Consider the following 21,933-nt stretch of genomic DNA (forward strand, 5'->3'; position numbering starts at 1 on the left):
CCGACTATTGCTCGTGGTCATCTGGCGGCTTCTTCCCTTTGAAACGTTTTAAATCCCAGAACTGAGAACAGCATAAAGGATGTCGTAGTGGAAGTTTGCATATTCACACCATCTGCGTGCACTTAAACTGCATGTGTTCCACGTTCTAATAATGCACAGTGCTGGACTGACCCACCGGGGATTTCCCCGGTAGGCCTCAGGGCATAGAACGTCTTGTCTTGCTTGGGAAGTTTGAGAACGAACATCCAGAGGAGCCTGGGCGGTTTGCTAATTACTGGCTGGTGGCTTCCGAATTTTTCTTTCCCAGTGGCTCGTGCCTGCACATGTGTGGGGCACCGCCCAGCACCTGACCTTTCTACGTCTGTGTGCTTGCAAGATCGCATCACATGACATGCGCAGTCCGGGCCTCCAGGGACTTCTCAGTGCTGACTCTGCCGGCTGTTGAGTGCTCGACGACTAAGCTCGGGCACTGACATTTCAGGTGCGTGTGAATTGATTTTTAGATATGCGTTTAATTGGTGCCAATAAAATGTAATCTTCATTCAGAGCTGTAATGTTTGCCAGCTTGTCCCATACATACACGAAGCCCAGCCAGTGCCATCCAGCTGTCCCGACGCCCCTTCTCTCTCGCCCTGGGGATTGTTGGTCCAGGCTTGAGGCTTCGATCCGAGCAGCCAGTGGCAGCTGAAAGATCCGAACGCCCAGGTACAGCTCGCCCTTGGAACCCCCCAGCAGTCAGTCTGTGTGCTAGCGATCACCCCTCTGTGTCAGCACTCGTCACGCTTTTTCATGGTAAACGAAGGCAGCTTGTAATTCTTTTTGTCTCCATTTAGTACATTTGCACATTTAAATACTCTATTTCTTTGTGTGCTGTGTAAATACTCTGAGCATCTGTTCACATATATAAATGGCTAAATGGATGAGTCAAGCCAGCTGCATTTTCGGTCTGTTTGGGCTGGCGTTTGAAAGCCTGTTTTCAAATGACATAAACGCGGATAGATGTCACAACACCCCACCTCACACAAGATAATGGGCCTCATTACGAGTCTGGCGGGAGACGTGCCGGAGAAACCGGCAGGCTGCCGCCGGACCCGAAATACTGTTCTCCCTCTGTGATTGCCAGAATCCCCGGGCCATGTCAATCATAGTGACCCAGTAATTCCAGAGGCAGAATTCCGTAAATCCCCATTTCCATGGAGTCCAACTCCATGGGGATGTGGACAATGGAAACACTGGTTCCGTCTATGATGGAGCCGGTGTTTCCATTTCCGCCTGCAGGCGGGTGGTGTTACCCCGCCTCCTGCCTGGAGAACTCGGAATCAGCCGCTCCGGAAACAAAGGTGGCAGCGGATTTACCGCCACCGTTGTTTACAGACCAGCGGGGTCATAATGAAGCACAATATCTACTTATGAGGAACTGTTGACCGAAAAACTTTCGGCCCTGGATTCTCTTCACTGATGCCTAGTTGAACTAATTACGTGCTTTATATTTCAAAGCCTCGAATTACTAACTACACTTTCATTAGAACATATAGTTCATTCAACACTTTAAACATTAACAGAGAGTAGCTGTTGCATTTGTATTGTTTTCATTTACCCACAGGTGATGTCAGATACAGCTCATTGGACACCTCAAGCTTTCTCTAAACAAAATATAGCTATACAATAGAGTGGGGTTTGGGCCTGATTCATGGAATTTTTTGCACAGTGAATAGAGACCTTGTGGGTCAAACTGTCTGTGAAACTCCCTCTGTTGATTCATGGAATCGACTGCACAGGACTTATTTGTACTTTGTTGAGACTTCTCACAGTCCCGGCACGTCACTGTGAGTGGCCGAGTGCCTTGCGCAAGACACCAGGCAGAGTGTGAGCGTGGTGTTTGTAGAGACCAGATTGGGGGCCCAGTGCACGAAATGAGGAAAAACAAGGGAAAATGTGGGCGTTACGAGGGACGTCCCGAAGGCAGTCCATCGCATGCCTACAAATGTTCACAACCAAGCGTATTCATGTATCTGACCGTGCAACCTCTCGTCGGGGAAATGCCCACGCAAAGCTCTCGATCCATCCACCACCCAAAGGCAGGGCGTAAAGATACTTGCGCATAGGAATCACTGCACAGAGGTAAGATTGCATGTTGGATGTAGGGGTGCGCGCACACAGACATGGTTCTGATCTAACTTTGGGGTGTGCATATGCAGGATAGCGGGTTGGAGGAATGGTTTAAGAGGGTTCACACGCAGATTGACTGTTACTTGAGGTACAGAAAATGGTGCACATGTTGTCAGGGTGCCGTGAAGTTACAGGGGACCCTACGCAGATGGCTTGGTTGCTGCGGACCCCATCAGGAATACCGGGGTGCATGACTTTGTGCCCAAGTACTGCGCATAGGTCGTTATTAGAGGCTACATTCGCTTTGCTTTTGGGCATGTTGGGGTCTTTCCGGCCGCGACCTGCGCATAGGGTTACTTTGTGGGAATGCATCCATGAATACATGCATCGCGCACAGGGGCCTCATGTGTGAGGGGGCACGCAAAGTCCTTCTAGCCACACAAACTTTGCAGGGTCTATGCACACTTTTCTATGAATCGGCCCCTTAGTTGGGAACCTCAGTTCTCTAAATAGAAATCACTGTCCCCAGTCCAGCTAGACACAGTCTAGCAGAGCTTCAACACGGTCACCTTGATAACACATGGGGCAACGCCCTAGAACACTGTATACAATGTATTTCTGGGACTTTCAGCAGGTCCACTTCATTCTTCACTGATCCCCACACTCCCAGTTATCTAGAAGGGAATTTGAATCCTTTCGGTGGGGAGGCAGGTTGTGGCAGGAGGTTCAATTCTGATCCTCTTGGACATGCTGGATTCTTGGGACTTCATTACTGGCGGTCTGGAAAAAAGGGTGCCGGTAGCAGCATACCGGCACACTGTCCGGACGGCCAGACTACAAGTAAGCCTGCAGGGGCTGTTGCTCCTGGCAGGTCTGACATGCAAAGGGCACCGGCCCCTGCAGGCATGGTTTTCACGGAAGGACACCAGCAAAATTAGCAATGGTGCTAGTGTTTCCATGTCCCCATTCCCGTGGGGTCCTATGGGACTCCACGGGAATGGGATTTATACTGTAAGAGGATTCAATTCAACACTACAGCTAAGTCAACGCCTAGTCTATAATACTGAATGAAAACCCTTATTGATATATCTTTATGTCCAGTTCATGCGTTCTGGATGACTACCCCTATATAACACCCCTCTGTTGGAATCCCCCTGACCCCACTGAGCCAAGAAGTAGTTCTGTTTTGCAAGTTAAAAGGTTTAATTGATAATTTAAACAATATGTATATATCACGCTTTATAATAAATTAATAATTGAATAGCACACTTAATCTGATATGATAAAGATTAACAACGGAGAATCTGGCACCAACACGCTTCTCTATAATCAATAAGGAGTTGACATGAAATGGATAAGGTAGCACACAGGTGAATAGGAACAAAAGAAGAAGGTGGTACAGAATGCTTTATGTAAGCTCAGGTGGATGCAATATTCAATGAATGCAGTACAGAAAATACTCAATATGATTTCAACCAAACAATGTAATCACTTTTCTCTGGCTATTCACTCCCCCCTCTTTATGCAATTCAAGGAAATGGGAGGAAAGCACACAGTTCTCAGAAATGCAATCAATGTAATTCAGTTCAATCCCCCCCAAGCACGCTTAAAGAAAACAGATAGGAGTTTTGAAAACACAGGCCCAAATGCTTTTATATGTGCTAGCAATGGATGAGAAATATGCTGGAAATGCTTTTAATTCCCTCTAGGAGGTTCAGGGTGAGTGAAATCAAGTTAATATTAGTCCAGGCTCACTTTAGCAAGGATCTAGGAGTAATTAGCAGGTTAAACGAATTTTTGGCAAATGAAAGACAAGCAAACTGCTGTTTCACACGTTGAGAAATTTGCAAATCGCGGCAAAATTCGCGAATGCGTTTTTCACGATTACGGCAAAACTATAGGGGGTAGGAATGCGGTTCTCAGCTTTCAGGGGAAAGTTACTGCAAGTCTCTAGCACAAACGGTTGCGGAGATATGAGCGAATAAATAAAGGTCGTTTTTCAGATTTGAAATTTTAAAGTTCAAAAAGACAAGTGCAGCTTGCAACTAGAAAATGACAAGTGACAGCTTTACAAATGACAGGTGACAGTTAGGAGGCAGTTCTACTTAGATTAAAATAGCTTGGATTATATTATTTTAACTAAGAGATTGGTTCTGCACAGTTTTCTAGGTACTCACACTATATTCTTGAGTGAAATGGGCCTCGCCATGGATCTGGTCAGGTTTTAGACGGGACTCTGGTCTCTGCACTTCACAGTGATCTGGGTCTGCTCTCTCTCTGGATTCTGAAGATTGATGGATTTGAAGTCTGGATCTTTCTGCACAGCTTTCTCTGGAGATTGATGGAGGTAAAGTATGGATTTTCCCGGCAGAGCTTCCAGCTGCAAATGGATTTGAAAGTCCCTATCTGTCCTGACTGTCTGCTTTTATGTGTTTAGAATGTGGGTGTGTTCTAGCATCACTGACCCTACCTCTCTCTCAGCTTCTAATTGGTCAAACTTCCATTTCTCATTTGATTGGGGGAGCTAAGTTGTGTCAGAGTGATGTCATTTTACAGCCTGCAGAGAGTCCACTCCTCCTGTCAACTTACACACAAATCTAGATTTGAAACAAATACATATTTGCACAGGTAAACATTGGTTTAAAATTACATGCACACATCACATATCACAGGAGATATACCCTGTCCAAACTTTGCTCTTCCTGGGAGCTTGCATTCAGAAATGGCAATATTTTGCACTTTTTAACTGGTTTGCAATTCCGGACATTACCCCAAATTTACACACATGTGCGCAAGGAGTATGGACATTAGTTGATGAAGTGTCAGATTTTTCACATGCACACATTTTGAGTAATATCCTCTTTTCCGCTAAAACCCCCCTGAACATGCCACCGGTTCGAAAAACCTCTTAAAATGTGGGCAGAAAAATCACAAGAATTATGGTGTCATTTATACAATTTTCACATGTCCGCTCTATGAGTTATTCATCTTTTTCTAAAACCATATTCTGGCTATAGAGGTGTGTCTTTTCAGGTCACATGGTACAGAAACCAGTCTTTCCAGTTTCTGCCAAGCTCAGAGACCCTGCCCCTCCCAGCTTCTGCCAAGAGGAAGCTCCATTTACGACTCCCGCCAATAAAACATTTGCCTGAGTCAGGACAGGGCTTTGTTCAATTTCCTGCAGAGCCCAGGTAATTCAATCAGGGAAGTGTCATATCCCTTTTGGTGTGAGCAGCAAAAGGGCAGCTAGGCCTGGGAACACAGCTGTGACTCAAGTTTCACTCCTGATGGGGGTAGTTGCCAGGCAAATTGGAATCTCTTTAAGCTGTCATTTCTGTTCCCCAGTTTCTGCATTCAAATAAAACTAAACATTTTCACATATGCAGCTAGAAGGCTGATTCTAAGTTTAAAACTATGACATTTAAACAATTGCAACCTATGTGACACTCAAAAGTAGGTCACTCAGTCAATTTAAACATTTAGATTTTTTTTAGTGTCTTTCAGTCCAAATTTACTTAAACTGCTGAAATCCACAGCCCAGCCAGTCTTGTTATACACCTTCAAGTCACTTCAGAATATAACTTTACATTGGATCTACCTCTCAGTAAGTCTTTCTTTGGCTTGCTTTGGGTTCATTTATTCAGTTTTCTACAAAAAAGTAAAATCTGGTGGTTTTAAAACGCCGGCTTTTGGATAGTGGTGAGTACTGGTACTGCACCCCTTTTTGGGATTTAAGAAAATGAATTCTCCACAGTTATGGGTTTGCTTTTGGCAATCAGCATTGCCATTCCCAATGGTTTCAGACTACTGTGTGGGTAGTCCAATGGTGGTTTTAGGCAGTGTCCTTCTGTGCCCATAACATCGGCAAAAATGAGTGGCAGCCTATTCTTCATGCATTTCCCTGTGCATTTTCTGGGAAGCTCTGGCCATCATGATGTTTTCATGTCAGTACTGCACAGTTTTGAGGTAGAGCTCGGATGCATGGGTAAATACATCCCACAATACTTTCCACCACCTGACACCCTGGACCACTTGGACTTGTAATGTCTGGGTGGCACTGGGATAGCAGGTGGCAGAACGGTGTTACGAGTTTGGCGGCAACCCGCCCAGCTGACCTCGTAATGAGGCCCTCTGTCCACCTTTTTCTTTTTTTTTTTTACTGGAGAAAGCAGTCACAGTTCACAGGAATCCATTGGCAATGACGGCTGCCATGTTTTCCATGGTGTCCACCATTGATTTCCACACGTGTGAATACGTTTTCACTGCATGCAGCGGAAACAGCAGCGGGAATCCGGGGTCTGCCCTCATGCATGTGGGAAATGAATCCATCTTTCGAAGGGAGCCTGGCCTGTGGACATGTTAGTGGTTAGGCTCTTGTGTTTCTGGATTCTCCGGTTTCATAGTAACAACACCCTTTACTTTGCTTTTACTTGAATTAATTTGTATAGCGCGCAATGCACCCGTAGGCATGGGGGCGCTCGAAAAACATAAACAGAACAGTGAGGGAAGCCACAAGGAACCCAGAGGACAAAGGGGAGATCAGTAATCAAAGGAGGTTAAGGAGGTTACCCTCTATTGAAAGGCGAGGGCACGCGACCAGAGTCCTGCTTTGCCTGGGGCGGTGTGGTAGGTATGCAAACCTATACTGGGAAATGCAGACCTAATGAGAATGGGTAGCGGGACGTGCCAAGTTCAGCAGGGGGAAGAGAAACATGATGCGAAAAAGGAACATGCATCTAGGCAGGTTGTTTGCGGTTTCCCTGCTTATATGTTCACTGCTGGGCATTGCTTAGGCGGTTCACTGAGAACTAACACTATGGGTCATTCATTAGTCAGCTTCTCTACTGAGAAAGGTTTTTGTTTTAAGGGAATGCATTACATGTGAAATTGTGGTTTACAATGATAAGGGGGTCGTTTGAAAATGGGGTGTGCTGAAAAAAGAAAGAAAGCAAATAAAAAAAAGGATGTATTGTCACACGCAGTGAGTGAATCGTGTGTTTCCGTTTTGCTTTTGCCTTCATATTTTTTAATAGGTGCTGGGTCAAAGCCACCCCCCTTTTCTCATGGTGCTTTCTTTGTTTCTGCCTCTGCTTGTGTGTTATTTTCCTTTCTTTCTTAAATGGCGCAATTGCAGGCAGGGAGCATTGGGGACGCATCGGTTTTAGGTTGAAGGAGTACAGGCTGTCGGAACAGGCCTTATCTTGCGAGTGGGAGACTGCTAACATTTAAGAAAAAAACAAATTGTGAAACAATAAAATGTCAGCTAGGCTAGTGTATCTCAAAGAGGGGAATTGAAACTTGTATTAAAGTGAAGCCAGTTACAGAAAATTCAGGATTGGTTTACATTTGAATGCTGAAGCAGAAATAGAAGAGTTGAAACAGTCTTGCATTTGGCTTAGGAAAGCCTAGTGGCTCGTATATTCGGGTGGGCTTTGTGTGGAAAATGGTCTTCATCTGTTTAGTAAAAGTAGCAGTCCTTTTCAGATGTGGCTATTAGGTGGTGCTTTGGAGTACAGATAGGAGGGAGATGCAAATCCTCCCTTTAATGAAGGTGCCCAATGCTTTCCCTTATTTATTTTTTTAACCATACATGCTATCAGCGCACCAAGCTCAGCTGCTAATGGCTTTAAAGCCTGTGATTGTGGGTAGGCTTGACCATTAATGGCCCACGTAAGGTTATTGCTTCTCTTGGCCCTTCTTTGGCTCGGGCTGGTGGGCCATTAATGGCAAACCAACTAAAAAGATGTTAAGTAATGCCACATTGAACTTCAAAGAAGTCTCACTTTCTACAGTGAGATTGGTCAAATCACATTTCTACCCTTACATCTTGGCAGCTGCGATCACAAGTCCCAACAGACCCTCCATGTGACCATGTCTTAGATGCAGCTGTCTCACCCACAGTGTGCATCCATCTATCCCTTCCAGGCCCTGTACTACTTCCCTCTGTCCTGGGCCGCTATACAGAAGTACCCCTCTGGCATGCTGTCTGTCTCTTCTTACCTGGTTCCAGTGTTCTCTCTAAGCTTTGCGCATGTGCGCTTGCCCAGCTTCCTTCTGGGTGCTGATCAGAAGATTTTTAGCAGAGCACACGGGCAATTTTCACCTATTCAAAAAGATTTCATGAGGAACAATCCACAGTAATTACCTGAAATTTTCTTTATCTTAAAATAAGAACTAGTCTTGATATTCTGCTAATTTGCATTACACTACTATGCAAGGGTGACCGTAAACACCTAAAATCCCTAACAGCAACTAATATGAAAAACTGGCTCCATGAACAGGAGAATCTAACCAGGATATGCCTGCACACATTAACCAAATAATGTTCCCTCTCCACCCATGACTCTTAAACTTGACTGTACCACAATTTTACCTTATGACTTATTAAGATGCTACCAGACAACCTTGACTCTTCCTCCTTTGGCTCAAGGTTAGCAGACGTGTACCTACATCTACTTGTTTTATGTTTGTTGTAGTATCAATAACGTTCACACGCCAGAATTTCTGTTACTCATTGTGCCTTGCCAAAGTCATCACCCACACTATGCAGTCGAACTACCAGCTCAAATGTCGGATGACTGCATGTAAGCAGGCTACTTGGATGTGTAATGTTATCCCATACTTCCTCTACTTGTACACATATCACGTAAGTGCTTTGAAGTGGCCCTCTTGCAAGTTAACGCAGTATAAAATTCAAATATTAATTTGCCCTCTAATGAGTTTGAGAAGATAAATGTGATGCTCAGTGTCTCCTACTTTAACATTACCCTATAAGTGGAGAGCAAAATTGTAATATCATGTACTTAGCCTACAAGGGATGATGGATATGGGCTATGCCTGGGGTTACTCGTCCATAGTATCGGGGCATCGGATATTCAGACAGGAGAATGCTTTTCACACAATCTGCATCGTTTCCAAGTGTTCAGAGTTCCTTTGGGCATAGACTTTCACACCGTATATGGTAACTCGTTGCTATACAGAAGCAGTTTCACTGAGCACTGTGTAATCCTATACAATGATATAAGGGTGGTGTATGCTGCAAACAATCTTGTATGCACTTTAAAAATAATTGTGTACATGCAGAGTCATGACATTCTTAAAATGCATATAATATGTTGAGGCATTAAATATGCCTTGCTTGCAAAGTATTGTGGGTCTGCAAATATCCCACTGAGTTTTCACTGCTACAATCCCTCACTTTTTACAGTGCTCTATCAACTAGTATTGGAGGCTAGCACAGGGGCCCGGGAAATGTATGGGTGGAAGAGCACTGGTCATTATCACTCCTTGCAGGTGATGAACAGAGCAGCACATTTCAAAGTCAGACATTTCCGCAGTACATTGAAGGAAATGTGTTGCGTGTTTGCTACAGGAAAGGACAGTCTAGTACCCGTCTAGAAAACAGAACCTTCTTTTTCTTTCTATGCTCAGCTGCTGAGGGCTTTTCAATATAACCATGTGTTCTGTGTGTATTGTCTCTAGCATCCCCCTGCATCTTATTTAACTGATAACAAAGAATTACAGAAGAGGGATCCATAGTTACTGATGAAGGCACTCAATCAGTTGTATCAATGATGAATTGAGGCTATTAACTTAAAAGGCATATATATGTGAGTGTCTTCAACAAGGCTCCATAAACTTTTGTTTACATTTTGCCAGGCTGTGGTGCAGAAGGGTGGGCAAAACTATAGACTTCATTATGTGCCCTGTCATTTCACTTCCTATGTTAGGGGTACAAGCAGAACTCTAATCCGATTTTGCTCCCTACTTGGAGTCAAAAATGATTTTTCAGGGAGTCAAAAAGTAATTTAATTTGCCAATAGGGATATTTTCTGATTATTAAAAGATGTTCTTCCCTTTAAAATTCCTAATGAGATCGGGCATTAATATTATTAGAGTTCCTACCCATGCTGCTGGTCACTTATTTGAAAATCAGTGGAGCTTTGTGGGCTGAAGCAACGATATATTGCCTGGTTCCCCAACACTTAGTTATCAGGACTCGCAGATCCATCTTCTAGGTTCTAGGAGCTGCCTGGGAAGCACCAGTGCATCAATCATCCATCTTTTGATAATATACAGCTAATCGTCCAGAGTTCAGCAAATTATTGCCTGCCCCCACTGCCACACACTTCCGATGGAGCATGTGCTGATTGCTGAAGGTGACCCCCTGGGCTGGCAGGAACAGACAAACTTGAGCAGGGTCCCTTTTGGCTATTCTGTAATGGCTCTGACCTTCCTACTAGGAACTGTGTTTCTGCAGAATAGTTTAAATGTACCCCTGGGTGGGTGTGACCCTCTGCCTGTTGCTTAGGTGCATTTAGAAGTTTGCCCCTTTACTCCAATAGGACCGACTGCCTCACGCAATGTTTCATGTGCTTGGCAATGAGTTCTCTAGAGTCTTACTGGCATCACTAAAGGGATCATGGGTCCTCCTTATACTATTGCAGAGGGGTGGGGGGGCTGGCACTTTATCACTGTCGTACAGGACCTTATCATCAGAAAGTTCAAGCCTGATTAATATGAAAAGACAGAAGGTTAATGCCCAGAACATGTAGGATGATAGCTGAATGCCAAAAAATAGTTTGTTGTGCTGTGCACAGTTTTCTGCTGTGGTTGAAACAATGTGCTCTATTCACAGCAGTTCCCACAACACCAGGCTGCTGTATGCAAAGTCACTTCACCAAGCAGTAATTAATGGATACTTGCCCATATCTAGTAAGATGATTGTTGTGAGATAACTCTGGCACTATATCTGTGTGTTTATGCACTCATTTTCTTGGTATTAGTAGATTTGTTCGAATACATTTGGCCGAATGGTACATTTTGACCGAATTTGGCCTGTACAATTCGACCGAATATATTAGAACAAAATGGCTAATACACACCGATCATGGGGAGCAGGGTTGCGGGGGTGTCCCCCGCTACCCATGATCGGTGTGTATTGACCTTGAGGGGTTGCAGAGGTATCCCCCGCTTCCTCGATATTGGAGGCGGGGCACAGGGAGAAAAAAGAAAAAAGACCCTGTGGTGGCGGAGCCAAACCGCGTTAGAGGGACGGATCCAACGCTGCAGGGCTGAAGTAGCCAGGCGACGGGAGCCAGGTAAGTGGGGAAGGGGTTTAGGGAATTGGTGCGTTTCTGCCTCTGAGAACTAATCGCATGAGGGCTGTGTTTTTTCAGTCTGTTTGCCGCAATCAGTTCTCAGATGGCCAAACATACCCAAATCATTTTCAATACAGTTGTGAGATATTATAGGCTTGTAAACCTTAATGGTTCTTGGACTCTATTCTACTTGTATATTCTATTCCGACCTGGAAAAAAACGCGATCTGAACACTGTTTCTCAGTAACATGAGATAGTAGTTCCATATTAAAGACCTGTTCCAAAACCAATTACTGCTTCCAGGCAGTCGACCAAGCACTATGCTTTTTGGGCTGGAAGAGAGACAATTGATTACTTCACAGTTGGTAGGTGAGTACGTCCTTATTTAAAAATAGTCTTGATTTCAGATATGTGTTACTGCAATTTACATTGTGGACTGGGGTGTCCATTGTATATTTTACATTATTATACTTGCCTCTACGTTTTATTCACAGATCCTGTCTGGCTGATCTTCTCACCCTCCCAACATCAACTCCCTGAATCCTACTGTTCAGTTTCTGACCCTATGGTGCCTTTTGGGTCACAAAGCTTGAACATGTGGTTTTGTTATCTACCACCCATTGACTGCCCATGTTCATTTCCATCCACTTTCTACCCCTCTGTACCCAAAACAGGTCCTCCTGTGATATTTTTGAGAAAGATCTATCACATCTTACCATTAAACTTTGTGCTTAAAGTGCCCGCCATTGTTTTCTCAATGCAGAATTCTGAGAGTTAATCACTTAGTTGAAACTGTAAAAGTGCTACTGGTGAAATGCAAATGTCAACCAGGTCTGCCTTCAGCCACTTGATCTATAAGCACTATGCACAGAAGTTGGTAAAGCCAGCAGTTTAAGTGTGTGTATCACTATTAGGCATTCACCAGGTAGTGCTAGTATAGGCCCGGCTACTCTCACCACTTTGCAGCTGCTACAATCCAGTTAATACCACTATGGCAGTACCTGGCAATTTTTGATCCCATGCCTAACCAAAAGCCACAACTGTTGGCATTGCCATTGCTCACTTAAGAATGCCTTTTTATCTGTGTCCTTCCCAGAACAGGAATAGGATGAAATGGATTAGGGATGCATCAGCTGGGCACCTTTAATACTGGATGAATTTGTTTTTCTCATCTTTAAAATGTGTAACATTCCTGTCCAGCCTCACTTGTCCCTGTATAGCTACATCATGAACTTATTTAAAACATTACTTTTTAATCCATATATGTTTAAAACATGTTTTAAATTGCTCATTTTGACTAATTGTATTCAATATTTTCTTGGAGATACTCCCAATCTCCTGATAGAAGAGTTGGGCTCACATGCTGTGCTCGCTCGTTCGGCAAAATATGGGGCCACTGTGAAAATAATTTCCAGGGCCACGTTTGGTTCCAAGTTCACCCCTGATGATGCATTATTTAACAACTGACTCCATTCTTTGATCTTCAGTTAAATATTTTTAGAACTATAAGTAGAAATTAGTTACAATTAGTTGACTTGCAGTAATAAATAAAAGTAACATTGCACATCACCTATCGATTGGTAGAACCTGTATACAAAATATTGGATGGTCCATCATACTAATCAGCCAACTGACAAATCATTGATTTTGCTCTATTTTAAAGTGGCAGCCCATATTTATTTACAGTGTACAAAGCTTTGACTCTATCCACTGCTCACTCTTGTCATTAAAGTATTGCCCTCTTGATAATTACATGAGATAACTGTGCTTCATTGATGAATAGGGACATTTAAGCAGAGCCTACCAGTGCATGTATGTAATAACATTCATCAGAGTATAAAAACAATTACTAATGCACATACATTCCTGCCTTTTTGGTTGTTTTAACTCGTCACAACATGAGCAAACGTACATATACAAGTGCCAAGTGCTATATAAATTGCATCTGAAAAATGGTGGTGTGTAATCCTTACAACAAATTGTATCTGTGGGGATGGGGGGCTTTAAATTTATAACATTAAATTGAAGGTAGTGATATTCTGTGCATATGTTTTAGACTTGTCATTTGGATACACTGAGTGCATATTGCACACCTCCCCCACTAATATAATATTGTTAAGAGGCCACTCTTGGCAATTCAATTTCGGCTTTTCTTTCTTAGAGGTAAAGACTTTTTTACGAAGTTAGTCAACTGAAGCAAATTCCTGTTGATGCACAGAACAAAGAAATTGGCCATTTACCTGTTGCTACTCTTGTTTTCGCATCCACATAAAGTATTATGAAATGAGTTAGTAGACACAAAATGTCACTCAGGTGAAATAAAAATAACTACAAAGTCTGAATCTATATGTGTTTGATAATATCTCTTTCCCCCTCATTTGCAGGATTTTGGAAGGCTACGTCAAGGATCAGATACCTGGTGCTGCAATCGTTGTCGAGTCCATAGGTGCCCGGCGGTTCGGAGATGGCTACTCAGAAGAAGACTATACTCAAAGTGATCTCATGGTCTATGCAATCGACCCTCAAACAAATAGGGCTATATCCCGGAATGAATTGTTTAAGTATGCATCAGTATCTGCTCCTTCTTTTCAATTGAGTGTTTACAGATCTAAAGGAATGTATATTTTCTATCTAAAGTGATTTCCCATTCTTGAATGCAGAGGAAGGAATATTAAAATATTAAGAACATTCCAACTTTTTGCCACTTTTTTAAAATAGAAACTCTGACTCCATTTGTGCTTCATGGCTTGAAGTAGTCATAACCTGCCTTTGCAGCTGCGGCCAGGCCCCCAGAAAAGGTGAGGTGTAGTATCAGCAATTATACATAAAACATCTTCCCCAGCTTTTTCTCTATGTGGTTTACGGCAGGTACTCAAAGGCTATGCATGCTATATCCAGACCATCACCACAACACCCTTGGAAGGAGCAGTCTCTGACAGCTTCCTTGTCCTGTTGTCGTCCTCGCAGGTCAATAGAACCCTTCTTGACCTTTTGCAAAACGACCCGCAGGCGTGATCTATAAAGTGTGCTCTGCCTGGCAGGAGCAAGAAAGCCAGCATAGTTCTTAAAGCTGTTTATGTGCCCAACTTTCCTAATTTGCATAGGAGTGCCTGACTTGTCCTTCGTGTTACACCATTATTTGATATCCATAAAGAAACTGCCACAAATGAGAAATGTTGGTGTTTTTCATGTGTGATGCAAAAACATGCAGTGTAAAGTTGTTGAACACAGACCCTGGGTGAAATGAGGTGAGGAGGTAGGTTTGTTTTTGGTTGCATTTGACAATGAATGTAAACTGAATTATAGGTCAATAGCAGATTAGATTACACCATATAGGTTTGCCAAACTGAAGTAGGACAATGGGTCAAGGGCTATTGAATGCGACAAATTACCAGATATGTATGCCAAAATGGAGCAGACTTAGGGAAGATGGCAAAAAACATTGTGAAATAGATGGTAGGTACAGAAAAAAATAGATGGCGTCAGTAAATAAATTGTGGCTGGAATAGATTATTGACGTTTCAGCACCACTCATCATAAAAGTAGTTTTCCAGTGGTCACATCAAATGGAGTTCGTTGATTGAATCCAGAACACCAAATCACTTAAAAAATCATAATTGACTTTACAAAACGTAGGTAGGCATTTACGCCTTGCACCAACACGATGGGATGGGTGCGATCAGCCCTTCATCTACTTGTGTGGAAGATTCACATTTTAGGTCACAGGCCTTAATGGTACTCTCTCTTACAATGCTTTTTTTAAAATTTAAATCTCTCCACACCTCTTGTAGGTGAAGCAATGTAAAATGAGATGATACAAATTCTCATGCTATTCACAACTGTTTCCATTTGAGGGGCAGCGCGCAACAGTATGAAAACACCCCTCTCTGTTTTGCGCATTCCTCTGGACCTGTGGCTGGACCTAGGATAGAAGAGATGAATTGGAAGACGTTGCAGTGAGAGTAGGTCCATGAGCATTACATCCATTTTTAGAATAATAGATAAAGGATGGGTTATACATTCCCATGGCCAGATCACACTTAAACATCATCTAAGGGAATTGGGACAGGCAGCTTTTCATGTTATGAAAGGGCTGTCATTCAAAGTGTCTTCCTACTTGAGTCAGAAATTTGCAACACAGGTATGAAACATGTTTTCTTTAATCTGGGACATGACATGTAATTCTTATTTTTTACCATAGTGTTTTTGACAAGCTGCTGTGCAAGCCGAAATGGCAATTGTTGCAATATTTTGAGTAATAAAATGAAAAAAATAGTTTAGGGAAATGTATTTAGGAAGGTGGCATGAAGGAACTTTACATAACGTGATGCTTAGAAGAGTGAAAGAAGCATAAGTGAGGATAGAGGAGGAAAATTGCACAGTAGTGAGTCCTATATTTCGAAGGAAAGGACACAGGATGTAGCCCATGGGAGAAGAGGTGAGAACAGAAAATATACTAGAGAGGAGTATGGGAGATGACACGCAAGAACTTAGTAAACAAGGGAATGGGGATTTGGAGAAGCAGGCCTGTGGATGTATGTAAATGTTAAGATGGCCCAGGAAAGTCCAAGATTGCCAAGAAGATATTGAGTCAGTCAAAACTAGACTAACAGATGTAGACAGAGTTCGAGGAAATTCCCAGCTTTATGAGCATCTGAAATAAAGCAGGGATAGCATAGAAGCATTGAAATCTGGGAACTCTTGATTAATTCAATGCAAACAATGGATTAAATACTCAAAACTCGTCATTGCTGATGTTATCATGGTACAAACCCCATGGGGACTAAGGAATGGTTATGGGGGTTGATTACAAATAGACTCTATGAGAAAAAAAACATTTAATTTGTTATGCCAATCTCTTGGCTCCACCTGGGACTACCTCTAAATTAATAAAGGTAAAAATAGGGGGGCGTGGCCAGCGCGCGGACGATGCGTACATGAGCCGAGTGAGCTCCCGCTGGCGCCAAAATAATCCTGTATTTTCATCCTGATTCCGGGGGATTTCGTGCGAAATAAACACTGGGCTCGGATTGACGGAGGTGGTGGCACCTGCCTGCCCAGACGACGGAGATAAACCCACATTTTGCCGAGGCCCGGCAGCGGAGCTACGCGACCAAGATGGCTGCCGGTGTCTGGGGACGGACTTCCTCTGCCTGACCGAGAGGCCCGAGACGATCTGACACGGCGGAGCAGGAGACAGAACGTGACGCGGACGCCCGGGACCTCTCTTCCTCCACCGCCGAACCTGAGATTATTCACCGGATCTGATCCGCGATAGAGGTGCGGGGGAAAATGGCGGCCCTCCTGAGGTCCCGGTGGTGTGCGGCTCCTGCCTCCTGAGGCATATCTACTTTGGGACACCACGCCGCGACTGCAGCCGCGTCAGAAGTAAGTGACCGGGCCCGCTGAGGACTGTACCGTACCAGCGAAGGGGGGACCGCCACCCGCTTGGGGGAACAGCTAGAAGCGCCGGAGGTCCATGCGTATTATGGAGGCCCACTAAAGGGCTCTGGGCCTTAGAGTACTCTCGTCACATAAGCCCCAGGCCCTGGTGGAGAAGGCTTTTGGAACTCATACACCCCTCACTTGACTCGCTGCTCGGCCACCATCCCATATATCGGGGGGGTACGACCACTCCAACGACGTTCATACAATAATTCCAGCCCCGTCGTAGCAGACACCCTACTACTCCCGAGAACATGGGGAAGGACAGGCAGAAGAAACCATCTACACAGAGCAGCATGGACCAGTTTGCCGTCGCTACCACCCCGGCCCCGGCGGACCCTGCAACGCGACCAAACTCCCCCACAGGAGATGAATCCCTCTCCTTACGGGACGTAATGGTGGCCATCGCCAACTCTCGCTCCTCCATGGAGACCAAAATAGACAGCATGGCGGCGGATGTCTCCTTCCTACGCCACGATCTGCAGAAGCTGACTTCCAGAACAGGAATCGTGGAACTCCGCATCTCCGAAGCAGAGGACAGCATCGGCGGGATCAACCATCAGCTGTCCCAACCCTTAAACCGCCTGAAAGCCTTAGAGGCGAGAGTGGATGATGGAGAGGGAAGGTCCCGCCGCAACAGCGTTCGCATCCTGGGCCTGCTGGAGGGGGAAGAGGGGCAATGCACGGAATTGTTCCTGGAGCAGTGGCTCGTGGACATCTTCAAACCCCAATCCTTCTCAAAATTCTTTTCGGTGGAGAGGGCTCATAGAATACCTTCGGGCAAACCGCTCCCGGGCGCTCCACCCCGGACTATCATTGCTCGCTTGCTCAACTACCGCGACAGGGATGCCCTTCTGCAATTGTCACGCTCGCAGGGGACGATCACCCATAACGGCTCCCGAATCGCCTTCTTTCCGGACTATACCCGAGAAGTGCAGAGGGCATGACAATCCTTTGAACCACTCAAGAAACAACTTGCTCAGATGAACGTGAAATACGGCCTGCTCTTCCCGGCCCAACTTAAGATCTATCATAAAGGCACTACAGTCCACTTCACCGACCCACAAGACGCCTGGAAGTGGGCAGAGGCTCACATAGAGGGCGATTGGACTGCAAGACCAAGGAGACGGAGAGGGCGACCCCGACCCGGGCCGAGGCGGGCCTCCCCGAGGAGACACCCAGAACGGGGAGTACAGGAGATCCCGGAGCCACCGGTACAACAAGAAGAGGAATGAACTAACTATAGTCCCCTACGAGGACCTTAGAACACTGCTGGGACACACGAGGGTGTACCGACCGCGCCTCAGATACCGACGCGCAATTTACCCACCATGGAAGAAGTTGACGATGGGCGCAAGGTGGGAACTCTGGGGAAAGGTCTGAACTCTCCCCTGGTTAGACCTCCCCCCCTCCCCCTCTTTTTTTCTTGTTGGTTTCGACCCTATCTAAGGGTCTGGTTTTTGAGCTGACACCTTAAGTTGAAGGATCAGCATGTTTGGGCGGCAGGTACTTCGTGTTGGGGTGGAGTATGGGGTGGGGGTGTGTTGGGAAATTTTTAAAATTGTTTGTTGGTTTCTTCAGGACTGCCACTTGCTCATGGGCCGAACTACTCACTGTCCCCTGTTAGGGGCATCTTGCACTGTTCCACGAAGCAACCCTGCTTCCTTAGTACAGGCGAAGATAACACCGCCATCTCTTATGCATCGCTATACCCCGAATATCCCCATCATACGTAGTAAATATCCTCTACGCAAACTCACATACCCTCATGCAGCACACTAAGTCCTTGAAACTCCATACTTGGAATTTGAATGGGATGGGGTCAGGAATTAAACGGCGCCTTATCATGCAATTCCTAAATGGACATTCCCCTGATGTGGCCCTCCTTACGGAAACCCACTTGGCTGGGGTAAACTGTGCCTTCTTCCAAAGAACTAACTATCGCCTGGCCTTTCATGCGGGATACACAATGGGCTCCAGGGGCACCCTTATTCTACAAACGTATACCATTTATTCAGCATACCGTAGAACAAGATCCCAGGGGCCGATACGTGTTCATCCTGGGAACGATCTGGGGTCAAAAGGTGGCAATTGTCTCGATCTATTCTCCACCGGGTCTGGGACAGGAATTACTGGATGACCTCATCACCCTTATAGGTAAACATCACCATGACATATACATCCTAGGGGGGGATTTCAATGACACCATGAACAACAACACTGACTGCTCCCACCTCCGAAATCGTAACCCAGATACCCCTACCAACTTAGCCAACTTTACATCTGCCCTTGGGTTCCGGGATGTATGGAGGGAGCTACACCCCGATGTTAGGGAATATTCATTCCACTCTGGTGCACACGGTTCTATGTCCAGACTGGATTATTTTCTTCTATCGCACACTGACCTCTATAGGGCAATGTCCGCAGAACTGCTCCCTCGGGGAATCTCGGACCATTCACCGCTTTCGATGGATATATGTATGCTAGGCACGCTCCCCCCCAGAACGTGGAGACTTAATAGCTACTACCTGGGGTTCCCGGAGCTGATAGATCGCCTAGAGGAAATATCTGCTGAATACTTCAAAATTAATGAAGGATCGGTAGATAACCCCATGACTGTGTGGGAGGCATACAAAGCAGTGCTTAGGGGCGAAATCCTCTCCTGGACGACACATAAAAGGAACACCCGGCTCCAAAAGATACTAGAGGCCGAGAAGGAAGTGAGCGACAGGGAGGCTAAACATATTTCCGACCCCACGCCTGACACCCATCGTTCCCTCCAACGCGCCCAAGAGCGTCTTCGGAACAGAGCGATGGATGACGCTAAGCAGGCCCACTGGCAGGCTAAAGCGAGAATATACGAACTAGGGGACAAAGCGGGCAAAATGCTCGCCTGGCTGCAGAAGAGAGATGAAGGACAACGCCATGTCCGGGAAATAGTCACACCACAGGGCGACAGCTATCACTCTGACGCTGAGATTGCTGAGGCCTTCTCGATGTTCTACGCAGACTTGTACCGAGCCCCAGCCTCTCCACTAGACCCATCCCTCTTAGCCGAGCTATCGTTGCCGACGCTCTCCGTGCAGCAGAGGGAGCATCTGGACTCCGCCGTATCAGAGGCCGAGATTTCAGAGGCACTATCTCAGCTCCGGTCGGGGAAAACACCGGGCCCGAACGGATTCCCTGTTGAAACCTGGCAAAAGCTAGGAGCAGACAAGCTGGCGGCCCCCCTGCACAGAATGTTCCTTGCCGCCCGGGAACAAGGGACCCGCCCTCCAGACCTATGTAAAGCGACCATCGTGGTCATACCCAAACCTGACAAATCCCCACACAAATGTGCTTTCTACAGACCTATATCATTGATTAATGGAGAGGCCAAGGTCCTCGCAAAACTCCTGGCGAACCGGTTACAACTGGTTACATCCACCCTGATTCACCCGGACCAATGCGGATTTCTGCCCCACAAATCGACCCGGATGAATCTACGCCGTCTCCATTTGGCAATGGAGAGATCTCCGATCATAATCGGACCTTTGGCCCTGCTGGCAATTGATTTTGAAAAAGCGTTCGATTCAATTCGATGAGATAGCCTTTGGGAGATTATGCGCCGTATGGGATTCGGGGAAGTCTTTATAGGATGGGTACAATTACTTTATACTAACATCCAAGCGGAGGTAAAGGTAAATGGATGGTCCTCTCGATCCTTCCCCTTGGGCCGAGGTACGCGGCAAGGATGCCCGCTCTCCCCCCTTTTGTTTGCCCTTGCAATCAAACCACTCGCTATTTGGCTTCGCCAAAACACAGCCTGGACGGGGTTTAGTTGGCCAGAGGGCTATGAGGACCGTACATCTCTTTACGCAGACGACCTCCTTATATACCTGGGAGACCCGCCTCGATCCTGTCCCATCGTAACACAGCTGCTCATCCGCTTTGGTAAATTTTGCGGACTCAGAATCAATTGGGATAGATCAGTTTTCTTCCCTGTGAAGGGTGGAGAGCAGGCCATCCACCAGGAATGCCCGTACCGAGTTGAACGACAAGGCTTTCGATATCTGGGATTCTGGATATCCGGGGACCTGACAAGCTATGTAGTACACAATCTCCGACCGTTCACAGACCGGTTCATTATCGATGTCCAACACTGGAAACTTCTCCCCCTGACCCTTATGGGTAGAGCGGCACTCTTTAAAATGATGACCCTTCCCAGATACCTCTATGTCCTTCAAAATGCCCCACACAAAATTCCAGACTCAGAGTTTCACCTAGCAGACACACTTCTTAGGGACCTTATATGGGGGGGAGGTCAACCACGAATAGCGTTAACCACCTTTCAGAGATCGATCTGGGAGGGGGGAGTGGGAGTCCCCCATCTCCAAACCTACCATTGGGCATCACAATTGGCTGTGGTTAACGATCTGCTTCACGGGAATCGGGACCTACCTCACATACGCGCTGAGATGGCCACTATACAGAATGCAGACCCACTGGCCATCCTTTATCAACCCCTCCCGAGAACCCCCCCACCCACAACTACAACGCACCTCACTATGGTCTGGAGACAGGCACACCGGTTTGTTGGGTGGGATAATAAAGTCACCATCGCACAACCTCTCTGGCAAAATAATAATCTAGCTGCGTCCCGTGAACTAGAGCCATGGCCCAACTGGATAAAAGCAGGGGTCACGCGAGTGGGGGATATGCTCACAAATGGGAAACTGGCCTCATTTGAAGATCTACAGGCACACTTCCAGATCCCAAATACGGAACGGTATCACTACATACAACTAGCCCACGCTTTAAGAACCCACTTAACAGCTGACACAAGGCTACCGGACTACACCCCCATAGAGCGTAACATCCTACCAGCGTTTATCCCCACCAAATGCACTTCCATCTTATATAACGCCATATCCTCCTTTGCTACCCTCGAACTGAATGAGCTCAAGGCGAAATGGGAAGCGGATGTGGGAGAGATAGATCCGGAGGACTGGATACAAGTCCTCATGCACCCTCGTGAAATTGCTATCTCCTCTAGGCTCCGACTGGTGCAGTTGAAGATACTGCACCGGGTATACTACCCTAGGACGCGACTATACGGCTGGAAAAGGGCCCCAAACCCAAACTGTCTCCGCTGCGGGGAGGAGGAGGGAACCTTCTTTCACATCTTGTGGGCATGTCCCCGGATACAAGCCTTTTGGAATGTATGCTGTGGGGAGCTCTCCAGGGTCCTGGGCCAGACCATACCACTGGACCCAAAAGCCCTACTCCTGGGAATACC

General features: G+C 45.8%; 1 protein-coding gene across 4 annotated transcripts in view; it reads left to right on the forward strand.

Moving 5' to 3' along the window:
• The window catches only part of PCDH15 (protocadherin related 15), a 3,978,145-nt gene that overhangs the window by 3,770,003 nt on the left and 186,209 nt on the right, over positions 1 to 21,933 (forward strand). For all 4 annotated transcript variants that reach the window (XM_069611238.1, XM_069611242.1, XM_069611241.1 and 1 more), the window contains one exon: positions 13,595 to 13,771. In XM_069611238.1, coding sequence (XP_069467339.1) covers positions 13,595 to 13,771 — 177 coding nt within the window. The remainder of the gene's footprint in view (positions 1 to 13,594; positions 13,772 to 21,933) is intronic.

This window comes from Ambystoma mexicanum, chromosome 8, assembly GCF_040938575.1.
Source record: "Ambystoma mexicanum isolate Mex_15411 chromosome 8, UKY_AmexF1_1, whole genome shotgun sequence".
Classification (NCBI taxonomy): domain Eukaryota; kingdom Metazoa; phylum Chordata; class Amphibia; order Caudata; family Ambystomatidae; genus Ambystoma; species Ambystoma mexicanum.